This window comes from Lepidochelys olivacea (genome assembly GCF_965140295.1).
Source record: "Lepidochelys olivacea isolate rLepOli2 genome assembly, chromosome: 14".
In the NCBI taxonomy this organism is placed as follows: Eukaryota; Metazoa; Chordata; order Testudines; family Cheloniidae; genus Lepidochelys; species Lepidochelys olivacea.
In genome coordinates this window covers 10338472-10364545 of record NC_140424.1, presented here as the reverse complement: position 1 = coordinate 10364545, position 26074 = coordinate 10338472, and the positions used below count along the sequence as shown (strand labels likewise).

Below are 26074 nucleotides of genomic sequence, written 5' to 3'. Positions count from 1 at the left end.
GTCTGAATAGGGAGTTAATGCGAGCACACTCTTAACAGCCATTTTTAAAAAATCGTTTTATTTCACTGACTGCACCTTTGCTCGTGTTTTCAATTAAAACTCCTAATTGAGCCGCTCACTGCATCAGTAAAACAGAATGGTTTTTGCACTTGTCGTGTGTTGGCCGGTAAAATCAGCGCTTACTGACCGTTTCCACATCTGGTTCATGGAGTATGTGGGGGCAGATCAATGCATGCTGCTCCAGATGTAACCAATGTGATTCCACCATGCGGATGAGGAAAAAAGGATTTGTGGCACCCATGCTGAGTGTTCACATCCCTTGTGTGCCATAGAGACCAAGTTTGGAGGGGCTCCTTTCATACCCCCATGTCGCTAGGTATGGGGAACTAGGACTAGGGGGAAATCTTCCAATATATGGATCCACGGGATATTGCCCCAGTAGGGGACGACTGCAGCACCATGCAGAGTGATTCCACTGCTGCTCCTCAGCCGGATGGGATGGAGGGGACCTTCCAACCCAGCTTCCTGCTACCCTTACAGAAACCCCCTTCCACTAAACTTGGCCACTCCTGTGTGTTACTTTGCAGGGAGGGAGGAGAAAAGAAGAGGATCATTTACCTCAATTTCCCTCTACTGCAAAAAGGAAAAATAATTCCAGAATTTCAGGTAAAGGTAGATTTTTATTTTTATTGTAACCTCTGTATAATATTACAAGGTTCCTTGGTCCAGTGAATGGAACACACTGTAATTCAAAAGACCTGGATTCTGTTCCTGCCTCTGCTGTTGATCTGCTGTGTGACCTAGGCAAAGGCACTGACTGTGTCTCTGTTTCCCCTGCCACCCTTTGTCTGTCTCATCTATTTAGACTAGCTCTTCGGGAAAACGACTGTCTTACTCTGTGTTTTGTGCAAGTGCTTAGTGCACTGGGGTCATAATTTCAGTTCAGGCCACTGGGCTCTACTAAAATGCAAATTAATAATAATGAAAAAGCAAGATAACTTCTAGCGTGTGCAGTCTCACATGGCCATCAGGCTCAATGAAAGACGATCCTGGAGATCTTCGAAGGCCTGCTTTGCCTTGCATCCATTTTTTGCTCATTAGTTGCAGGGATGCTGCTCACACAGAGTTCTGTTCTTGTTTGTATACACTGGTGTGCTGATTTAACCAGGAAGTCTCCTTGTCACATGTCCCAATTATCTCGAGTCTCTGGGCATATGTTTGTCATTCAGAGAACTTCTTTATTTGTAGTACCTCGTTAGCCTGGGAAATGTGTGAGGTTATTTGTAAATGGACACCTTTGTGTTCAGAATGTCTGCTGTGCCACCATTGACCAACGGGAATGGAAGACTTAGAGGACTTGTGAGAGTTGGTGTTGAGCTTTAAATCTTAGAGGCAAATTAAAGGCAAAGAGCAGCCGCAATTACGGGACAAGAAAGTGTTTAGTAGAAAAGCTTTTATGACAATAAATGGTAGGGCCAAATTGCTAGGTCCTGATTCTGCAATCCTGCTTGTTCTGGTTGAATTTAGGGAATATCATCACTTTACATACATAGAGTATAAATCCCTTTTCCCAGTTTTCATTTAACCCAAACTCCTCCCCCACTTTTTAATTTTTTTTTTTACCAGAATTGTTGTTTTTCCCACAATGTGACTCACTTCGTCAGTTCCCTGGGTATCAAACCCACATGTTAGAGCTCTTATTCCTCCCATTGGCTGGCACTCATAGGGGTGGTCCCATTGGTGTCCACATCATACACACTCCCATCCACTGATGTCAATGGGACTATCTCTGTAAGCAGCAACTCAGCAATGGAAAGGATCTAAAATATGGCCCTTCGTATTCTTGGGGTGGGGTTGGCCTACCTTAATGGAAGTCCATTGCTGCATAAGTCTTGCTGTGTGTGTGACAACAATGAGTTTTGAACAGATGAAGATAGTGTAGCAAACCTGTATCCAATGGCTGCATTGCCTTCTTTCTAGGAACTGCCCCGTGAAAATGACACAGCAAATGCAGAACTTGAACCTTTCGCAGACAAAAAAGAACAGTGGGCCGTCGTCTCCGAATGCTGCTAAACGACTGTATCGCAACCTCTCCGAGAAGCTGAAGGGGAGTCACGCATCTTTTGATGAGGCATATTTCAGGACCAGATCAGATCGACTCAGTCTCCGAAAGACTTCTGTGGTAATTACTTCATTTGTAACAGACTGTCATATTAGCTAATTTCACCTTGACCTCGCTTCTCTGTTGTACCCCTGTCTTCATCCTTCTTCATCTGCATTTTGTCTGTTCACTGACCTGCTCGACACACACCTGTTCCTGAGCTTATGACACAGAGGAATCCCACTGATGTGAAGCACATGGTAATAAGCACTGTGCTTGATAGCAGATATTGTTTTTTTTCCTGGGGGGCAGATTCTGGAGCCCCCTTGCAGTACCAGTTCTTTATTCCATGAGGAGTCCACTTTTAAGGTGTAAGGTTCGACACAGTATGAGTAAATGTGGCAGAATCTGGCCCTAAAGATAAGGAAAACGTCGAGCCCACTTTGGACACATAAGGAACGATCATTTTCTCTAGAAGTTTGATGTATGCGCCAATGGCTCTAAACAGCAAAGGAAGTGACAGTCGAATAAGTACAAGGGTCCCAGGCTAGGATGGTGAGCACCAGATCAGAACCTAGACAGAGAGCCAAGGACCCATACACATCCAAGCTTTTGGCACTCTCCTCTGGTCGCAAAGCCCATCTATGGCCTTGATTGTACGAGATGCTGAGCACAGCACGTAGGCACTCGCTTAACCAAGCGCAGGACTACTCCCGTTGACTTCAGTGGGGCTGCAGAGACAGCCTCGTGCGCTGCATTCTGACAGGCTCGGACAAACGGGCAAAGACCTCCATGGAATGACTCAGGCCCAGGTTCAGTAAGCAACACAACCTCATCTGTTTATTACTGGAGGGAGGTTCCGAGGCAGCTGCCCTCCTGCTGCTGGTGTTGCAGATTTCCTCCCCTCTGGAGGCAGGAAGGACACGCCCTTGGATTTCTACTCCGAATTGCTTCTTGAGGGAGGGGAGGAGCAGCCACCTGGAGGGGCTGCCTGTGGATGTGCCAAGAAATGTCTGCTCACCCAGCCAGCACGGTAACAACGCATGGGCTTAAAGTTAAGTGCTGTGCTGGATCAGGGCTAGTGTGCTCAGCACCTTGCAGGACAGTGCTGCCTAAGGCCCATATTGCTAATGGGAACCGTATGACTGGCCAGAAAAAGATGTATGGCTTAGATTTCCTTAACATGTGCAAATCTGCCTTATATGTAAGAAAAATTGCATGCAGCAGTATAAGTGCTGAAGCCCTAGGAGAGTTAATTCAAAACAATCACAGCCCGTAGATCAGGCTAGATGTTTCTTTCATGAAGTTATAGGGCTAGATTCAGCCTGGCCCTGTTAGAGGAGCATGGCAGTAGAGAGGGCATTAGCAGACTGCTGTTCTCTTACATGGCCCGCAGAAGAGCTAGGCAGAACTGCAGCCCCTGTGCGCTGGACATGACAGGACGGCTCTGTCCCCATTCCTATGATGGGCACAGGGGATTGGCTGTCTCCTGTCTTCCATGCACTGGCCAGGGGAGCTGCCTGGCTGTGGGAGAGGTAAGCAGCTGTGCATGGGCTTGGTAATGGGAACATAGCCTGTGTGCGTCAGGAATTTCTTCTTTGAGGCACAGCACCTCCTGATGCTGCCGTTGCGTCAGAGCAGCTACACCCCTCCCCTTAACAGGAGCTGCACGTAAATGGCACTATCTAGCCCAGGGGTGGGCAAACTACAGCCAGGGGGCTGCATCTGGCCCTTCAGACGTTTTAATCTGGCCCTCAAGCTCTTGCCGGGGAGTGGGGTCTGGGGCTTGCCCCGCTCCATGTGTGCCATGGCTCTGCGTGGCTCATGGAAGCAGCAGCATGTCCCCACTCCAGCTCCTACACATAGGGGCAGCCAAGGGGCTCCTCATGCTGCCTCCGCCCCAAGCACCGCCCCTGCAGCTCCCATTGGCCGGGAACCAAGGCAAATGGGAGCTGCAGGAGCAATACCTGCAGACAGGGCAGGGCGCAGAGTTGCCTGGCCGTGTTTCCACATAGGAGCCGGAGTGGGGACATGCCGCTGCTTCCAGGAGCTGCTTGAGGCAAGCGCCGCCCGGAGCCTGCACCCTGACCCCATTCCATGCTCCAAATCCTTGCCCCAGCCCTGATCCCCCTCCCGTGCTCTGAACCCCTCAGTCCCAGCCTGGAGTACCCTCCTGCACCCCCAACCCCTCATCCCCAGCCCCACCCCAGAGCCTGCACCCCCAGCTGGAGCCGTCATGCCATCCTGCACTCCAACCCCCAATTTCATGAGCATGCATGGCCCGCCATACAATTTCCATACCCACATATGGCCTTCGGGCCAAAAAGTTTGTCCACCCCTGATCTAACCCATGAGAGGGGTTTGTACAATGAAGTTTGAATGGATCCATTTTGGGGAGCATTTGGATTTAGGGGGTTTGCTACAGGCCTAGGTATAGGAGTTAGCGGTGGAAAAGGCCTACTGGGTCATGATTTCCACCCCATCTCCTGTCTTTTTTTTGTTTCTTCTTACCAGGTTTTTTTAAATCATGTCTTTTGTATGATTACTGTGCTGGCAGATGCACTGCAATACCAGGCTGATGCATGGAGTGGATGGAATGAGTTCCTAGCCCAGCTCCCTGTTCCAAAAATCCACTTATTTTGCAGTCCCAGACAGGGAACACATCAGATCTTAAACTGTATAAATCTGTTCTCCGCCAAAAGGCTGCGGTGCAAATGATGGCTGTGGAGACTGAACTCCTCTGTCACCTAGAGAGCTGCTGGCTTGCTCTCTCACTGCCCACCATCCTTCTCAGATCTGACCTGTCAGGACCCCCTCTACGCATGGGAGTGTTTGTTTCAGGCCTCAGCCTTACTGACAAAACTCTATTGCCAGGTATGATGTGGACAGTTGTATAATGGGAAATAGATCGAGCCTCACTACTTTTATGGCCTCCAATCCATTATGCAGCCATGAAAGTGTAATGGCTTTTTGCCACGACTGACCTGCTGTAGGCCAAATGCTAGAGGTGAAAGTTTCTATATCTCATCAGTGATCCAGAGCCTGATCCAACACCCATTGAAGTCAATGACACAATTCCCACTGACCTCTGTGGGCTTTGGATCAGGTCCCTGCTAAGCAAGCCAATCAACCAACTATCTATTATTTTCACTGTTCACTGTGGAAAATAATCAGGAAACTACCAGTAAGGAGTAAAAATATGACACATCAAGGTGTTAGCTGATACGTTTTTTAATCCTAAACCTCAACTTAAAGGACATCTGTGGTATAGGGTCAACACACTGATTAAAATCAGATTTCCAGATGAGAGAACAGGATTTTTAGACCCTTTACTCACCGTTCAGTGGTGAACAGGTTTCTCGTCATTCTTTCTACGCAACACTTTCCATTCAAGAAATTTGTTGTCCAGCCAGAGATGTAGCCACCTCCCAAAGCTGCTTTATTCTCCCACTCATGTTTGTCAAAGCAATTCCTTGCTGGGACTAGTTTAACATTTTGTTTCCAACTCCAGCACCAGACATGGGCTTTTCTAGGTAACCCAAAGCAAATAGCTCCATGAGACTGCGTTTTTAAACACTCGGCACTTAATCACTTCACTGGAACATAGCTACTGCTTACCGCAAAGCAGCACGGTGGTTCTTTTCAAAGTGTACATTTTTGCATCTGTGTAACACCCTCCATAAATTAATCTTGTCATGCAACTCTGTTAAGGGAGTAGAAACTTGAGAATTGTCCCTAAACTGCACTTGATCACTTGTAACTGGGCCATCAGATACTGCTTGCTCCCAGTGATGTTTTCACAGTGGAGAAATATACCGTGGGTGCAGATGAAGTCGGATGGCACTTTTGAGTCATTTTGATGGTACCAGCTGGTCTGAAGTTGAACATGTCGGTCTGATGAGATCACAGTCCTCCTTTTCCCCCATTTGAATTCCATCCCCAGGAGTTGCAGGTGATTGAATATAGTATAGCAAATACTAAGGGATGTGTTAAATAAGAGTTTGGTGAACTATTTGCGTTAACTGATATAGTATATAAAGATATTGCTTGTTTGCAAACTGCGCGCTACCGGGAAGAAGGATGGCCTAGTGGGTGCAGCACTTCACTGGGACTTGGGTTCAATTCCTAGCTCAGCGGCAGACACCAAGTGCAACCTGAGGCAAGTTACTTAATTTACCCTTTCCGCTCTCTAAAATAAGAGGCAATATTTTGCTCTCACACAAGCATATTATGAGAATAAAACCCAGTAATTATTGCAAGATGCTCAGATATGAGGAGGAGGAGGAGGGCCATATAAGTACCTAGGTAAAAAGAATAGACTACAGTTTCCATTGTTTTTTTTTTTCCCTCAGTGTTCAAAACTGTTAGACAATTATTTCATGCAAATACTTTTCAGCCTATTGGTTGCTTCTGAATTGTTCATTCAGCATATTTGCAATTTGGCCTCTGCTGTTTTGATTGGATGCCAAGAGTAGGTTACAATACTTGCTCTTCTCCTTGTCTAGATGAGAGCAACTCTGCATCAGATTTTCTGTATGATTATGAACTTTCGTATTTGCATTTTGGGGTGAACTAATTTAGGCCCCAATTCAGCACAGCACTTAAGCACACGTTTAGGCGCATCCCTGTTCAGTAAAGCTTTTAGGGCCACATTTTCAAAGGCATTTAGGCAACTAAAGATATAGATAGGAGCCTAATATGATTTTTTGAACAATGTCTATGTAGATCTCACTGGGCACTTACTGGCATCTTAGGTGCCTAAATATCTTTGAAAATCTGACCCGTTAGCCTTTGCTTAACTTTAAGCATTTGTTTAAGTCCCATGAAAGTCAACAGGATTTAGGCATGCACTTAAATTTAAGCATGTGCTTAAATGCATTGAGGAATAGGGGTGGTTTGCTGAATTAAGGCTTTATTGAGCCTGAATTTTAAAAAAATCTCATCAAAGTTCCCCAATAATTTGTGCAATGTTCACCCAGAACTTGTTTTAGGTACAGCAGCTGTATAGCACCCAGCCTGCTGTCTAGTACCATACATATAAAAATAGTATATGTTTGAAAAAGAAAGGGCCAAATTCTGCTCCCAGTTATAGGCTAGAAATCCAGAGTCATGCCCCTGAATTCAGTTCAGCTAAACAATGCACACTGCACAATTTGGCCCCAAATTATAAAGCCTATTATTTTTTCTGCCTTTTCCTAATGCAAGGATTGCCCCTATATGATGTAATGTCTGTAAGACTGATTTTGAGCTTTGCATTAATATGAAGACAAAGTAAGTGGATGATTATATTTGGTCTTTAAATAGCGCTCCATAAACACTAGTCAGATAATCTTCATTGCACTGGTATAGTTTCTGTTTTCAAATTGGATGAACATGCAGGTGCTTCTGACATATATTCTGAAATTAATTTTGAATTTTGCTTTCTGTTAATGTATGTGGCAGTAAAATAGAGAGCTCAAATATTCACAGGAAATGAACTAGAAAGGGTACCAACTTGACTGAAATGAATTTATTTTAAAGTCCAAACAAATATGCCTGGAGAAACAAAAAGTGGCATTATTTGCCAACTCTAATTTTTAATATAAAGGTGGTTTTGGTAGGATATAGTTCATAGTTCTCCATCCTTAGCCTTAAAGCTGCAGGGAGAAAAGGAGTGTAACCCTTTTGCTCTTCTTATCTGGAATGTTAATGACCCAATTTAAAACATGTTAAATGTGCCTAGACAGCATAATAATGGGCAACTATTAAATACATGTAATAATATCTAATTCCCATTGACTCCAGTTGGAGTTGAAGACACTCGAAATGTTTCAGGATCCATGCCACTAATGAAAAGCAGTGTTTTATCATCTCAGATGGGAGGGGAACCCCACAAACACATGAAGAAAGTGCTGAGTTCTAATTTCAGAGTGATCCAAATCAAGCATTAGAAAAGGAGGGGAACAGATGTGTGGAGCTGCTGTGTAGTGCAAGGCAACTGCTGCATTGCAGTAAAAATTTCTCTCCTTTTAGGTTTTGCCTTACAATTGAGAAATATGTGACAGGATCTTTTCTTACATTGAGACGTGCCCTAATCAATGACAGTTTGCCTTTAAAACTATTCAAATTATGATTTAGATAACTGGATGATAATCTCTATCCATCTGCCATTCATTCATCTATCATTTTAAGATTTTTCTCTTGCACCCCTCCCACTAGCATCAAAGCACTGGGTGGGTATATGAAATCTGGCTATTAGAATTCCTTATATTAAATACAAGGAGAATTAATTAGTTATCTTGAGTGTCTTTCCTGAGTAGTGTTTATGAAATGGAGTTGCTTGGAAATTGTCAGAGAAAAACGTTTACTTCTCAGTTTTTTATCTTGGGCTCTCAAAATAAAATGTACAGAAAGACCTATTTTGAAAGCAACAGGTGTGATCTATTATACAACCTTCTTAGAAAGGATTGAAAAGCTTAAAGCAAATGTGTGTTATTTATGGTAGCTGAGGTGAAATGAAACAGGTGAAAATTTTGAGTGCAGACAATTTTAAATACTGCTAATCTCTGTTCTGGGTGGGCCACCGTATCTACTTTATCACAGTAGTACCACTTAGAGTGGCTGCCCGTTTAAACGTTTAGATAACGTCATCTCAGTAGTTGCAATATTTCTTGTATTTCCCATGTTGAGCAATGTCCATGTTTCCTCTAAGCAGAAGGTGTGCTGCACTGTTACATTCTTTCTCATAAAGTTATTGTATACGTTTAAGGTAGTTTGCTTGTTTAGAACATTATAGTTAGAGCTGGTCAAAAAATTTCTAACTAAGTTCTTCCATCAGAAAATGCCATTTTGTTGAAAATAAACTTTGTGCTGGAACGAGTAGGTTTCAGCAAAGGTTTGTTTTTAAAAAAGACAAAACTTTGAAACAAAGTGTTTCGATAAGGTCAAAACATTAGGAACATTTTGATTTTTCATTTCAAAATGTACGTTATAATTTTTTTTAAAAAGTTGAAATGGGAATGAAACATTTCAATTGACCCAAAATACACAGATTTTGAAAATTTTATTCTATGAGAAATTTTGTTGGGGTGGGTTTTTTTTACTTTTTGGTTTGGGGGTTTTTGGTCTTTGATCTGCTTCAGAGCTCAGATCTATTGCACTGGAGTTGGGGATCTCATCCTAGTATAGCGCGTACATCACAGAGCCCACCACACAATGTGGAACAACTAGCAGAGTATCGATTCAACAATGCCATTGACAGGTATTAAAGATATACTAGCAGAACTGTCTTGAAAAGCTAGTATAGTCCTATATCCACCAAAGCATCCATTAATTTTTGGGTGCCCAACTCGAGACATCTTGGGCCTGATTTTCAGAGGTGCCAATCACCGGCAGCTCCAGCTGAGTTCAATGTTATCAGAGCTTCCCTTTCACAGGTAATAATTATTTTCCTCTAGAGGTCCACAGATGCCTCCTTGGAGTCTCCATAATCCCTTCATTTATCCCCTTTTTACTCTCCAACGCTCCGCCAGGCCTCTTGCAGCAATGAGGGCCTGAACGCAGAGTTCAGCAATGCTTCGCCTTCAATAGGCCAAACGGGAGAGCTAGTGAGTGCGCTGAGCAGGCTGCCTCTGTAACATTTCCACTTCCAGCAGCGAGGGAGAGCCAAGCTTCAGTCCTGAAGCTCTTTCTCTCTCTCATATCCAAGTATTTCTTTAATGCGCCCTTCAGCACAGTACATCCACCCAAACTGTAGCTCCCTTGCATGGCAACATGCTGAGCTCTCTTTGCACAGCTGGCCAGTTGCTTCTAATAATTCACTTTTAAAAGAAGAAAGCTGTTGGGTAATTATCACAAAGGGACATTGAAAGGGAGTTTAAAGTAACTTGGCAAATAACACGTCACCACTGTAGAGCCCTAGAAGGATGTTTTCATAAACAAAAACCCTGCAGACCATGCTAGCTTCCGGCACCTGCTTCTCCCCAGCTCAATTAAGGAGTGATATGTTTCTTTACATCCTATCTCTCTTCCTTTATCACTTCTCTTAGTTCTTTTATCTATTGTTGAGGGGAAAGAGGGCCTCACTGTCCTTTTCTAGCCTAGAATAGCGGAGAAGATGCTAATACATGGTATATCCTTGGGTTCTATTTTTCAGGTGCTCACCCACTCAATCCTGCATTTTTCTGAGTACCACACAGATACACGTATTTGGTTGCCTGCCGATATTTTGGAGGTACCCAGACAGTTAATCTACCTCAGTCCCATCCCCTCTTCTTACTTAATGATGACAAGCTCCACTGAGTTTCAATCCTTCTCCTAGTCACAGGTTTCCTCTGGAAGCAGGTGAAATTATTAGGGTATTTAAAAATGGCCTAGGGCTTGTCTTCACTGCAACAGTTAGCTTGAATTGGTACACTCAAGTTATTGCCGTCGAGCTAACCTACCCTAGCTCAAGTGAGACTGTCTACACGGCACAGCAATAGTCAAGTTGCACGGAGTGATTACATTCGCAGCTGCTGGGTAGTTGTGGGTATGTCTATACTGCAAAGTTTCCTCTGCAAAGCCTTACCTGCATTACTGTATCCTCCCTGTTTCGGCTGTCACTTTTGTGTCTCTGGAGGTGTATCCCAGGGTTCTTTGAGCTGAGAAAGGCTAGGATTCTTTCACAGTCAGTTCTGTCAGTTGTGGGAGAACTTGTCTGTCCTTTGGGGGAATTGTGGGAAGGGTGTTGGAGGATCATCAGGACTTATGTGATCTTGCTTGAGTCCTCACTGCAAAGTGGGTGGATTCCAGCCTGAGCTTTCACCCATACCCCAAGCTGTTGAAGCAAGCACAGGTTCAAAGCACAAATAAGCACATGCTTGGGGGGGGTTGTGTGTGGATGGTAGAGGGATGTGGGCAACAATGCATGCATGCGCTAGTATTACAGTGCAGACATACCATTTAACTTGAGCTAGAGGTTTTTTTGGGTGGATGGGAGTCAGATTACGAGCAAAAACTCAAGTGATAACTCCAAGCTCTTACAGCAGTGAAGAGAAGCCAGATACACTGCTAGCATGCAGAGACCGCTGCCTATTATGCTGACAAATATTATCTCTCTTTTTTTTTCTTACTGGTACTCCTCCGTCAGTTGTGTCTTGTCTTATAATTAGATTGGAAGCTCCTTGGGGCAGGGACCATCTTTTTGTTCTGTTTTTATACAGAGCCTAGCACAGAGATGTCCTGCTTCATGACTAGGGCTTCTTGGTGCTATGGAAAAACAAATAATAATAATAAGCCCTGAAGAGTTCAGAATTTATGAGCAATTTCAGAACCAGTGCCTGGTACCAGCTCATGATAAAGCTGCAAAACACTTTTTGAGTTTTGCTTTGTTTTAGCTGGATGTTGATTACCTTGGGTTACATCCCCCAGTGTTTTGCTTTGAGTTTTGGAGTTTGAACAACCTCAGAGTCAAACCCTCTGCCAAAACCACAAACTTTCACCCCGTTTCACATCTAAATCTTAAAAGATCACTTCTGTGGCTTGGTTTCAGGAAAAACCTGTAAATCAGCTCAGATTTGCTTTGGAAGGATTGTGAACCTCATTGAACCTTCCAACGAACCTGAACTGAGTTCAAGGGTATAATGAAACCTGAAGCAAGGGGAGATGGGCTTTGTTGAAAACAATTTGCACATCTCCAGGGGGAGACGAACCTACTGGTAGGGCCCTTCCTGTAGTTTTTACGCTTGGACTATAGGATTGGGCCAGTGGTCCCTTGAACAGGATACAAAATAAAACTTGTGGCTGCCATAGGAAGAATTGTAACTAATTTCTGCTGTTGCTGATGTACAGAATTTCCAGTGCAACGAAGCTATGTTTGAGGCGGTGGAACAGCAGGATTTGGACACTGTTCAGATTCTCCTCTATCAATATACACCAGAGGAGCTGGATCTGAACACACCGAATAGTGAGGGATTAACTCCCTTGGATATTGCCATCCTGACAAACAACGTGCCTATCGCTAGGATTCTTCTGAGGATTGGCGCAAAGGAAAGCCCGCACTGTAAGTATAGCAGAACACAAATTGTGTTGCTCCAAATAATCCATACGAAGGGCTTCCTCATGCTCTGGGAGGCTTAATTAAATTACATAAAAGAGAAAAGCCCATCTGCTTTTGTTTGTAAGATGAATACAGGCAGCAATGACACCACGACAACTGGAGACAGTTGCAGAGGTATTTGCTTCCTGAGCACAAGCTCAGCAGGTCTTTCCTGTCCCATGTGTCAGCAACTGGGGTGCAACCTACCAACCCAGCAAATCCCAACCTCTAGACTAGTTTTAAGTGGCTCTGGGGATAAAGTTAGCTGCTTGCCGTGTGCCGTAAAGAGGGAACACACCAAAGTCACGTGGGAATGGCCTCAATAATGTCCAGACATAGCTGTTCACTTTCGCTGGTTCAGTGTGTCACCCATGAGTCTCCATAGGTATAGCCGTGTAGGAACATGAAGACATACGTATTCCACGTAGGCACAGGATCCATATTTATCAGAGTTATTGTTATGATAGTAGTTAGTGTGAGACACCCTAGTGCACACTAGAATTTACACCCCTCAAGTGCAGATAGTATAGACAATGGTAGTTTATATGATGCTATAGGGTTAGGGCTCATTAAATACTTGACAATTACCAATTATAGCTGCTCAAGTTACCATGGTATGTGCAGTAATCTCCATTTTAAGTATTAGGTTTATGTTTTGAGGCTTGTTTAATCTTCATTTTAAAGCTCTTTGGGATGAAAGACACAAAGCAGAAAGCAAAATCTATTACTTGACTGCATCCTCTCTCTCTCTGGGTCACACGGCTCTATGGACCCGTCTGCCGTAGGTACATTGTCTACAAATGCCCCATTGCTGCTAAAACTGGTTCATGTCCACTAGTGTTAGCAACATTGCGAGCCCTAGCATAGCTGTACCAAGACAAGTGGCAAATTAATCACTTACTGTCTTTCAGTAGAGACAAGATGTCTTTCTAAAGTATATGCTGTACTTCAACTATAGGTAGGGCTTCTGATATTAGGTTTTAAGTAAAAAACACCTATAAAACACCCCAAATACAAAAAAAAATTAGTGTTTATCCAATGAACAGCCAAAAAGATATTGGAAATGGTTACTCAATTCAGGTTGACTTCCCTGCTTTCCCTATAGGCAGTGTCCCTGGCTTGTATCTAACATTAATTCATGCTAGGTACTTTAAATCTGCTTCCGCTACTGAGTGCAGCCAATGCCTACATTCCAGTGGACACTCCATAGATAGGGAGGACTGTACATGCAAACAGAATTTACAACACTTCTGCATTATGAATTGTGGATGCAATTAAAAAAACTAATAAAAATTTTAAAATCCATTTTGCTTGAAGATGGAAATGACTATTCTTGACATCATAAACGTTGTACTTTTTGACTACATTGGGATATTAATATGATGGGAAAGGACACAATCTCTCTATATGATGGTGAGCGTATTTGTATTATTTTATTTTTTTATTAAATATCAGCTTCTATCTGTGGTAAATATGCGTTATAAAAAATGTCAGCCTAGTGCCAGGGAGAGGTATATGAAATGCACTAAATGCTAAACCAGGGATCCATAACAAATTTACAAAGCTTAAACTAACATGTAAGTCATTTTTATACATATAATAAAAATTAAAGTTGATCCTATTTAAACAAGAATTTTGGGATGTACCCCCCAAAAATCTTCTCATTACAGTATATAAAAAGTGAAAAACCCTGATGTTTGCATATCATCACAGAACACAAATTGCTAAAAAATGAACTTAATACACCCTGAAAAACAGAAGCCGTCACTATAAATTACTGGACTCAATCATGTTCAGGTACCTGGTCTGGGTTATGCAGGAGGTCAGACTAGATCAGTGGATTTAGGCCCACATTTTTATCATTATTTAGGAACCTATTGATGTAGATAGTTGCCAGTGGGGGATTTTCAAAAGTGTTTAGTGCTTCCACTGGGCACCTAGCTGCATTTTAGGCAAGTAAATACCTTTAAAAATCTGGTTCCTAGTTCCTATTTAGAGCATGGCCTATTTATGCCATTCAGCCAGTATAAAAGGACCTCAGTGTACCCAGCCTTAGGAATATGTAAGATGGACTACCAGCTGCTGGCAGGGTTACCAGAGCTAAATAACCGTGTTAAAAATGATTGCCTCAGCCAGCACCCCATCCAAGCTAGGGCTGTTTAACATTATTAACACCAGTGGAGCTGAACTGATGTTAGCAATAGTGGGAAATCTTTAGAAAATAGGTAGACAGGGCCTGAGTCAGTAATACAGAGCTCATAGGTCCCTAATGGCACTGAGTATATGAAACAGGCTAATAGACTGTTATGCCTATGGAGTAATGGGACGATTATTCTGGTCCACGCCATGGTGTCCCAACGAGGTAGCAAGGAATGTGGAGGTATATCACTGTTGAGCTAACAGTCCCATTAAAATCAGATTACCACAATTTTAGGGCCTGATCCAAAGCGCAGTGGAGTCAATGGGAGTCTTTCCATTCACTTTGTTGGGCTTTGGATCAATGAGAGAATGACAGTAGCAATGAACTGGCAGGATGGCATCGGTAAATATGTGGTAACTGCACCAATGAAAACTCAGCTCAGATTATACCTCCTCACTGCACGGGAACACTAATAGCACTTATTGTGGTTATAAAACTATCCTTTGTCTTCTGTCATGGGACTTTTCCTGCATAATTTGGGGAGTGCGGGGGAGGGGGGAGAATTTACCAAGTCAATTAATCAACCTTAAACCATGACACAAACTCTGACGCCTTACTTTTGGCTAAAAATACACAAATATATACGAATTTGTTTTAAACTGTCAATGCCTATATTTAGGACATTCCCAGCAAGGCTATAATGAGACTGTGTTTGAAGGGTTCAGCCACTGCAGACTGTGTCATTAATTTGAAGTTAGTTAAATTAACAACATTTAGGACTGGCATGTCAATCTCAGTGCTCCAGGAAATTGCACCTTGAGGCTACTCACATTGCCAATTTTTTTCACTAGAGAGTGTATGTGTGTGCGTGTGTATGGGTGTGTGTGTTGGGATTTTTTGCCAGACCCTCAGTGTTGGTACACCTTTATTGCTTTTCTATGTCCACAGCACTTATATTATCATTTATTCTGGCCTCCTTTAACCTTCCCAAGAGATTTTTGCATAGTGTAGCTGCTCAGTGAAAAGAGTTGTGTTTTTTTTTGCTTTATATTTATTTGTTTATTTTTCTGTCATGGTTCATGACTGAGGCTTTAAAAAAAAGTGTGACAGCATTTAGAGTGCATGATTGACTGCTGAAGCAACATTCATTAACCATGACAAATCTAGAGGAAAACACAGTCTTGAGTGTTCTAAACAGCAGTAAAAAAAAAAGAAAAAAAAAGACTAAACTAATTTTTCATTGACCTCATCTGTAAATAAATGCAGTCTGATGGCAAGCAGGGGCAATCATAAATTAGTATTCATTTCCTGTAATTAATGCAAACATGCCTATGAACACGGAGAATATGAATATATAACCACTTCATTTCCATTTCAAAATATGCCCACCAAATTTCCACTTCACTTATCATGATTTTCAGTTTTTCTGATTGAAATAATGGTTAAGGCTTTCTCAATAAAAACCAAATCACTGGGTTTTTGTCCTTGAGGATCTAAAGTCGCTGCTTGAAAGTGAAAAGGAAAGTGTCTCATTCAAGGCTCCATGGAATGGCTTTCAGCCCCTCTGTATTTGTCTCCTTTGTTCAAAGCTGGCAGTAATCGTTGTTTTACCCTATTCTGCCCCCTTGCCACACTTCACAGACCCTCCTTCCCTGTTAGAGTGAAATCCCCTTCACCCGCATGGCATTTGGGCTCTGGAGGCCTGACCCAACATCCAATGGAAAGACCCCCATTGACTTCAATGGGCAGAGGGATCTGGAGGTAGAACTCCCACCTGTCCCTTCCCTGTAGGACGCAACTCAGTTGCAAAGGCTGTTGGACAGCTAGACATGTATAAACTTGGCCTCTCGCTGGCTGCCTCATTTGAGACCCTTTCTGTGGTTCAAGGTACCTGTGCCTGGCAACTCTGCCCACTATCTCCGCCCAGCACAGCCCCTGGCAGTCATGCCATCACTCTTTTCTGTCATGTGGCTGTTACACGTGAGGCTCAGAATTCTTTGTTTCCTCTCCAGGGCAATGTGGCCTTCCACTGGCCTTCACAGTGGGCCACACCCTGAAACCCTCCCTTAGTTTCATCAGTTCCCTGAGTAAGGAACAAGGGAAATCTCTTTCTTCCTCACCCACCCCAGCAAAACACACAGGAGTGGGCCACGGTGCGGAAATCTCCCCGAGGTCACTCTTGAAGAGCTTTCCTTGCACCACCCCCACAAGTGGAAGGAACTCGGGAGCTATGGATTGTGGAGGGCATGCCACCTACCAACCCTCACAGACCTCGGTGATTCAGAGCGAAAGGAGCCCCGACCCCCAATTCCAAGGGAAAACAGCAGCCCTGCTACAAGAATAGCTCTTGCTTTTCCTCTCCCCTTTCCTCTGCCCATTAGCAGCAGGGGTCCAGCAGGAATCACATACCATTAGCTGGGTCCCCTTGTAGCTACACTGCCATCGCTTTAGAAAGGACACAGGTGACATACCTCCCAGCTGCGTTACTTGGATTTCTGTGTGGAAATCCAAAAGCAAATCAGAGAGCAACAACTCCCACTTCCAGATCCACGTGGAGCCCAGTCTGTGCGAGCCCCAGCACAAGCTCATTCTTCCCTTAATTACCAAATAGGCAGAAGGATATAGTGCAGTCCCTAGAACATTTACATTAAAAATGTAAAGCAGGTTGCTTTACTCTCCCTGCTCTCAGAGTCCACTTTGTGCTGTGTAACCATCTCTCTCTCCTCCACTGATTTTATTCATCATTTGTTCTCATCTTGGCTTATTTGTGCAAAACTAAGTACAAATAAAATTAACATGTCCAGTGGTTGTTGCCTGTAAACATTCTACACCTTGCCAAGGCCTGACAACTGTTGAGTTGAATCTTGATGAGGGAGATAAGGTTAGATCATCCTCTGGAACTTGGAACAATGCCAGTTTACACCAGCTGAGAACTTGACCCATAGAACCTTCCCTCTCAGTCCTGATATGCTATCAGATATGCTCCACACTTACCATTTGCATGGATCCAGGAAGGTCTGTCACCCTTTGCTGGTCTCACAGAAGGTAGCGAATTCTGAAGATGTCAGCCGAGTGCAGTAAGCATGGCTATGTGTCCACAAGATGTCCACATGAAGAATGATCGTACTTGGAGGCGAGAGGCTGCAAGCCAGCTTCTGAAAGCAGAGCTCTAGAGACGACCATTCTTCAAAAACCTTTAGGATGTCAGAGGTGTGGAGTAATTCTTTACTCTTCCCCTTGTGGTTGTTAAATGCCTGATGACACTTTTCACAGTAGTAAGTGGGATTATCCTTGGACTCCTGGCTAAGCTCCAGTCATGATACTGGGGTTTGAAATGAAAACATGTACACATATATGTATACACATCAGAGTATCGCTCGGCTTTTTTCCTGGTGCAAAACTTCTGCTTTATCTGAGCTGTTGGACTGATTTTTTGATATAGTGGAGTAGCTATAGAAGGCATCACTTAACACCCAGATCTGGTTGCTTTTGCTTTTATGTGGGGTGTTTTTTATGTCACAGCAGGTCAGAGTCCTGTCCCTATATCATATATGTTTGCATTCTCAGAGATGCCTTGGTCCCTTTTTAAATGGTCATTGCAACTTCCTCTTTGGCAAGGTTGGTTCAGATCCCATAAAAGACATAAAGGAGCCAGTAGCCTGGCTGTGTCCCTAAGCCCCATCTTCCCCAGCATTGCTAAGAGCTGTGGCTTGTCGTGGTAAATTATTCTGATGAATAGGGCCCTTTTTTTTTGGTCCAAGGCAATTATGACTCTGATGTTAAAATCAGACAGCTCTTGTGGAAAGTTACTGCACTCCACAGCAAGATTATTTCTGGTGATTTCAGAAGTCCTCCTCCTTTACACTATGTCCTGAATTTTGACCACCACCTGGATTTGCCACTTTTCCTCCCATGTTAAATTAAGCAGCTTTGCAAATAATATTTTCTAAATTGCGAATAATTTGATCAAACTCCCCTAAATATTTCAGAACAAGAGCAATTCTAAAACAGTTTGCTCCACGCAACTTCACTAGGCAGTCGTGGCGGTAGTTTGCATTACAGTAGTGCTCCCAGACCTCGACTGAAGTTGGGCCCCATTTTAGATTTAACCTCTGTAGCTGTCATTTTCCGTATGTTTATACAGCACTTAATGCAATGCGGCCCAGACCTGGCTGGGCTGTCAGCACTACTGCTATATAAATGTTAAATAATAATAATACACACACAGAGACACGTTCAGACAGTCCCTGCTTACAAGACAAGGCAGGCAAATGAATTATTATTACCCTTCTTTTACAAATGGGGAGTTCAGGCACAGGGAGACTAAGTGAATTGCCAAAGGTCGTTCTGGAAGTCTGTAGTAGAGCACAGACGTGAATACCGATCTCCTGAGTTCTACTCCAGCACCTTAACCAAAAAGCCATCCTTCCTGGGCTTCCAACAGCTGTTTCTTTTGACCTGTAGATGTTTGTGAATTTTATGTTTTGTCCATCGTTGACCACAGCTTTTTGTTCATTAGAAGCGTATGGGTTTTTATGACCAAGTAAAACTGAAAACTGGGTGAAAACTGAAAAGCTTTAATTTTGGCTGTTAATCTTTTGTAATAATCCGTCAACGTGAAAGAAAAGGAGGTAGGGTAATTTTGGTTTGCTTAAGACACTTTCAGACATATGATAAATACTTGAGCTTCAACTTCCTCACCTTACTCATGTGGTTAGTCTCATTTAAACAGGACAGATCCTCAGCTGGTATAAATTGACATAGATTCATTGACTTTCATGGAGCAATGCCAGTTTACACCAGATGTGCATCATTTCACTTCAGTAGGGCTACTCGAAGGATGGAGAGGATTTGGCTTTAAATGGGTTGTGCTAGTGTAAGTGAGGACAGAACTTTATCATGCCATCAAGCAGTCACTTGCATTCCCCTTTTCTTGGCAGTTGTTAATATGGAAAGCAGGTCAATGCATCTGAGCACCTTGGTCCAGGAAGCCCAGCAGCGAGTAAGTGAGCTGTCTGCACAAGTGATGAGTGAAGGTCTTAGTATGGACAACACAGACAAAGAGAAACAACTAAAAGCGTGGGAGTGGAGATACAGGCTATACAAGCGCATGAAAGCAGGCTATGAGCATGCCAGTAAGTAGAACCAAGGTGGTTATACACCTAAAAGGAATATGCTTTAAATAAGAATACTTTGCACTTGTAGAGCAATTCTTTCTCTACAAAAATGCTCTAATCAGTCCTCATGATGCCCCTGGAAGCAGCTGAAGGTTATAGGTGGGGAAACTGGGCACAGAAAATAAGTGACCTGCCCAAAAGTGGAAAGGGAGTTGGTGCTAGAATTTGAGAGGCCCAATTATCCTGACAATTGCATGTGTGCAGCTTCTACAGAATGGGAGTTGTGTGTTCAGAACTGTTCGGATATTCAGACCCTAAAGCTCCTGGTACAATGTCTAATTCTTGCACCATTAAGCCACACTCCTTTTCCCTTTCCCCTATTTCCTTGCTTTTACATTTTCCTTTCAGGTTTCATTTAATGTGATTAAAGATAGTTGCAAAATAGGGACATTTGAGGAAAAATGCGGGGGAAATTCAACCTTTTTATCATAATTTGAAAAAACAATTAAACAATTCTGTTGGTGGTGAAACACCAGAATGAAGTTTTCACACAGAAAATTGTGAGAAGTTAATCCTATTTGTTGGCATTGAAATGCAATACTTCGACAAAGAAAATGAGCCAATTTCAAAACTTTGGATCTTTTTAAGCCCCTCTAAATGTGGTTCTGTGCAGAAAGGCACACTGTGGCACTTGGAGAGGAGTAGACTAGAGATTGAAACTTCTGTTTGTATAAAATTTAGATCCTTTGGCTGTAATAGATTCAGTGACAAACAATCATTGTCACCATTAACATCTTTAGAACCACCTTTCAAAAAATCTGTTTGCAAATAATTAACTTTATCTAAAGGGTATTACACACCGAGAATACTCCTCTAATGTATTTATGGTGTTCTCTGAATTAGGATATGGGGAATACTACACATGTAATGTTCATTACTTGCGATGACAAAATTGTAAACATATTAGGCCACATCCGTAAGTGATTTCAGCCAGTGTATCTTCATTTAATTCAGTGGTGCTACACTGGTATATACCAGTAACCAGCTGAGGATCTGGCCCATCAGCCAGCATGTGTTATGTTACATGACAAGAGTTTGCTTAATGCCCTTATCCTAAATTAGATGTAAAAAGTTAGATAACTATATCATCTTCATCCACATCCAACATGACTTCAGAGTCGTTTACATGTTCAAAGGGATTGCCAGTTTTTCCTACAAACAATAGGTAATTAATTTGATTTCTGGACTGAATTATTCTTCGAACTGATCTATATGCTCAAAAGAGACTTCATGCCACGACACATTAGAATGACCATAGTGAAACATATACAAAGTAGCTGTTACAATCTTGGTCATTTCTAAACCAGAATAATGTAAAAATGTTTTTCTGTCATGTGATACATTTGAATCTGTTAGTGAAATCTTGATGATTTAATTAGCTCTTTATGGTACTTTTTGTCCCTTTTCTTTCCTCCCACCCACACCAAAAGATTTATAGGGGCTTTTCATTGACATAATTAACATTATTCTGTTCTATTGGGTTACATATGTACAGGAAGATATTTTTAACCCAAAGGAGCTGAAAACCATGATAGAAACAAATGGTGTCTGCAGGATATTGTTAGTTGAGGCACTAATTAAAATGTTCAAAAGGCAAGGAACACAAACACTTACGAACCAAAGCTCACAATTGCCGGGTGGTTTTCAGTTGGTTCTTTGAAGACACACAAACGTTGTTTGAATAGGATTTGTTGTGCTATGGACCTGATGTTTTTTCTTCTCTCCCAGGAGCCCCTGAGGCGCCAACCAATGTCTGTTTCATGGTAACAAGCAGCACATCACTCACTGTCACCTTCCAAGAACCTCTTAGCGTCAACTCGGCTGTAGTGACCAAATATAAAGGTACTGGATTTGAACATATTTCATTTACCTTTCTTAAGAGTGCGCAGAAACGTTAGGGCTCAATCATGAGCTATTTACTTGCAGAAAATATTTTGTTCTGAAAGTCTCATTTGGATAGAAATATTTCATTGGTTATTTGTGTATACATGAGAATGTTTTGGATGGGATTCCCTAATGAGACGGTAAGACAAAAAGACAGTTCACCCAAACCATTATCCATGGTGCCTTGAAGTTAGCTTGACTCATTGTGGTTAGAACATGGGATGAGCCAGCTTAAAAACATCAGCTAGCCTGTGGGCTTCTTAACAACCCTGTGTGTCCTTGCCCATGCCAAAGCCACACTGCCATCCCTTAAAGGAATGCCTCTGGAAGCTGAAGCCGCTGGCTGTGGTTTCACACAGCCCAGCTAATTAGCTGTTCCAGTGCCGTCACATAATTCCTGGAAGAGTATCACATTAGGGGTGGCACCAGTTACAGTCTTTAAAGTGGAATGAACAGAGAAAATACCTTTCTCTGAACAGTCCTGCTAAACACTCCAAGCACATGCAGCTCATCAGCATTGTTGTAATGAATATTAAATACAGTTCATGAGGCTGCGGAGAGGGGCTTAAGTATTTAAAATACTTCTTTTTGTAAGCAAAGCAAATCTATTTTTAAAGCCATTGGTGTGTTTACATGGACTCTATTAAGCTTCATCCTGACGAATTTTAGAAAGGAAAAGCATCATTTTTTCTTTGCTGGAATATTTCACGTGAAGCCCATTCTAGTTCCTAACCAGATTAATCCTGTACACTTATACTAATCACCCTAGTAGCGGTAATACTCTACAATTCCATGGGACCTTTCATCTGAGGATCTAAAAGCTATATGTAAACAATTAAGCCTCAGTTAATTAAGCCTGGCCCACACATTCAGGCTGTGTCTAATTCTTGCAGCTTCTTCCTTTACGACATCTCCAAAATCCAGCCTTTTGTCGCAGCCCACACTGCCAAAACTCCTGTCCAAGTCCTTATCATACACTGAACACAACAATCTTCACCTTTCTGACAGGTTTATAATGGTTTGCAAATTGGTTAAAATGAAGTGGAGAGAGGCGAAGGCCAAAACTTTCAAACTTGGGTGCTTAAAGTTAGGCATCTACATTCACATTTAACACCTAAAATAAGTAATCTTGTTTTCAAAGACACTGAGTAACCGTGGCTCACATCAACTTCAGAATTCATTGTCAATGTTGTGTCCAGACACGCAAAGTGGCCCCAAACCTGATGGTTTTAGAAGAGAGTTAAATCACCCATATTGCTGCTAACTAGCTGTGCAAAAACGATTTAGTGATTAAGAAACTAGACCCCATTTTTCAAAAGTAACTTAGGAGCCTTCAAATGACTTTCACCGATAGTTAGTCTCCTAGGCACCTAAGTGCCTATGTCTTTTCTGAAAGTGAGACTTGGGTACCTAAATCACTTGGGTTAAATTTTCAAAAGCACCTAATAGGACAAAACTCAGATATATCCAACATGCAGGGGACCAGTGAATCTTGTACAAGTCATAACTTCACAATAATGTAAATTCCCAAATACAATTGATTATTTTTTTAAAATATGTACTTTCCAAAGGTTGTGTGATATTTTCCCCACACACAGTTGTTTAGTTTGAATCTGTTTTATAGCCTCTATCCTCTTTTCTGCAGATATGAAGGCAAGAAAAATGTTACCCAAATTGACATAACTTTCCTAAATCTGATTAGTTCACACTCGAGTGCCTTCATGCTTTGAATAATCCATACTGCTGACTGTTCTATGCTTGGTCAGAATGGCCATGAATTCTACCAAGATGTTCATTTTAAACCCTTTATCCCAGGAAACTTGCATATTTAAGGTTAGATGAAAAGAAAGAGCATTAATGGGTCCTGTTGGCGACTTGTGGGGATTAATTAAGCACAATATATGGAATTGTTTATTACACTGCAGAGCAAACTTCTTTATGTTAAAATTAACCTTTCAAAAGAGCACTCATGTTTTGAACAAGGTTAGAGTTACTGTTCCCACAAAGATGGTTTGATAATATTAATTGAGAACCTTTTAGCGAAAAGTATAAACCCCAATTCAGCAAACCACCTGAGCACATACTTAAGTGCTTTCCTGATTGGGGGCCATAAATAGTACATTACTATTTATTTTTAAGAAAGAAGGAATCAGGAGAGATAGTAGTCTTTCTCCTCCTCACTACCAAACTCTAATAATGATGTTTTCAATGGATCTATGGATTATTTTGGATAAGTATCAAGATTAAAGTTGCTTCAGGTACTTAGCATTTTGACAAGCTGCCAAGGCCCTTTTCATGGCATGTCTTTTGACATGTTTGATATGTGGCTTGAATCTGCATTGTGGAATAACTTTTTTCCCCATGTGCCTATTTGTTCAAAGTGATTCAGAAACATGTATCAGAACATTATCTGAATCCTGTGCAGGGTTTTCCTTGGTAATTATATAACTTCTAAATAATAAAGGACAATAACATTTTGCATTCTCTTTAACCCATAAAAGCAATTTACTTCCTTTAAGAGACTTAATTGAAGCACACAAGGTAGATGGGTGTTAACTTTGGGGTCCCAGCTAGTTTCCAGTTCTGTGACTGCATTCTGCCAAGCCATTTCTTTAAGGATCTGAGATATTCTTTACTTCCTACCGTGGACTGCCGTTCAATCTTACTGCCACAATCCTAATGGCTCCTTTAGTTTCCCTCCAGAGAAGGCTGCCTTATGTCAGTGTCTGAAGTGAAATGATTCCTATGTATATAGTAGTTCAGTAAAGTGTTTTGAGGCTTGAGACAGGCATGACATAAATCAATAATAATAATAATAATAATAACAATAATTGTAATAACCATCTCCAAGCTACAGAGAAATATTCATACCAGTTCCAGAAAGACCCCACCCCAGCAAAAGGATATTAAGGATTACATTAACTCACCAGGAAAAAATCTCAGATTGACTAATCATGCCCTGAGGACAAGCTTTGCACCTGAACCTGCAAACACTCGGACTTGCCTACACTGTATAAACCTCTTTGCACCCTCATGTAAATGTGCTGCGCCGGTGTTAAAAAGTGAATTACACCAGCACGGCTTACTCCAGCTTGAAATTGGGTCAGTTATTTTGACATTGAGGCAGTGTGTCTACAGTGGAACTGGATGGGAAACAGTTTTCCCATGCCGTGAAGATCTTCAAGATATAAAAATATTTTCCCATTCCGAAGCAGGATGAAAACGTCGAAATCTTGAAAATTTTCACCAACGAAAAATCTAAAAAAAAAAAAAATCTTGTTCCAGGTCAATTGATTTCTCGGGTATTTAAAAAAAAATTTTACTCTAATTACCTTAAATTTGGAAACAAAAATGTTTTGAACCAGAAAACTGAAATTTTTCTTTTAGAAAATGTCAAAACATTTTTTTCAAAAAAATACTTTGAGTAAAAAAATTCATCGAACCTGACCTTTTAAAAGTTTCTGCTTCAACAAATCAGCGTATTTCAATAAATAAAAGGTTTGATTGAAAACTTCTGACAGCTCCAGCCTGCACTACATGTTTGTACAAGCATAACTATACTGATGCAAAAAAACCCACAAAACCATAACACCAGCATAGACGAGACCTTATTCCTCACTGTTGTCCCATTGGAACCTGGAAGTAGGGCATTCAAGAACTGTTGTCTTCAAGAAGTAATCCTTTTAACTGGTGTCCTCTCTCTCTCTCTCTCACGTGTGCACACGCGCACACACACACACACACAGAGTTTAATTAAATGAAAATCACTTTTCAACATCATTAACCAAAGGTAATTGTAAAGATTGTTGCGAAATTCAAAAACTGCACTGGAGGAAAAGTATTGCCAGTCTGGAAAAAATGCTACGTCTCTTTCTTTTCTTTTTTTTAAGCCAGTTTTTTGTTGTTGTTGTTGTTGTTTTCCCCCTACAATAGATGTAATTTCAGGCATATATAATCTCCTTTTATTGCACAATATTATTTTATACGAATCTCCTGTCAGAAATGCTTGAAATTCCCCAGGCATCAAGATAAACAAGAGCATGTGTAATATCAGAAGATAACCACTGAATGAACCACCAATGAAAAATTACCATGAAATATAGTCTCAAATTATACCCCTGAGTTTCGTATATCTTATTAATTTTGAAGAAAACATATGTTAGACAAATAAATTTTCTTTTGGTGAAAAATGTGAAGCTGCTTATGGTTTTGAGTTTAGTTATGTAGCCAACAGACCTGAAAAATTCAAGTCTGAAGCTGTAGTAGGAAACAGAGAGAGATTCAAAGTCGCCCTTTAACTGAGCAATTTGAGCTTCTCATCTGAGGAAGTGAGCTGTAGCTCACGAAAGCTTATGCTCTAATAAATTGGTTAGTCTCTAAGGTGCCACAAGTCCTCCTTTTCTTTTTGCGAATACAGACTAACACGGCTGCTACTCTGAAATCTACTATCTGCGTGAACGTTGATCCCAAGGCCCACATGACAAGCTTCACAAGCTGTTTTTTCAGTAGCAGTATTTGCGTTTAACAAGGTCTTACAAAGTTCTCTGGGTGGGTTTTGAAATAGCTTCCCAGCCTGACATCGAGTTGGGGGGACGATGATTTGTTTAGACCACCTGATCCCCCTGTTACTATTTTCTTTTTATTAATTTTTTGGTTAAACATTTTACACATTTCTGTTTGTCAATAGTCCCCCACTACCTCCTAGGATTTCTGCC

The 26074-nt window shown here is 41.8% G+C and overlaps 1 protein-coding gene across 1 annotated transcript in view; it reads left to right on the top strand.

Moving 5' to 3' along the window:
- ANKFN1 (ankyrin repeat and fibronectin type III domain containing 1) overlaps positions 1-26074 on the top strand; it is a 191144-nt gene that overhangs the window by 96624 nt on the left and 68446 nt on the right. The window contains exons 3-6 of the mRNA XM_084648542.1: positions 1981-2182; positions 11912-12122; positions 19239-19433; positions 21204-21317. Coding sequence (XP_084504668.1) covers positions 1997-2182; positions 11912-12122; positions 19239-19433; positions 21204-21317 — 706 coding nt within the window. The 5' untranslated portion in view covers positions 1981-1996. The remainder of the gene's footprint in view (positions 1-1980; positions 2183-11911; positions 12123-19238; positions 19434-21203; positions 21318-26074) is intronic.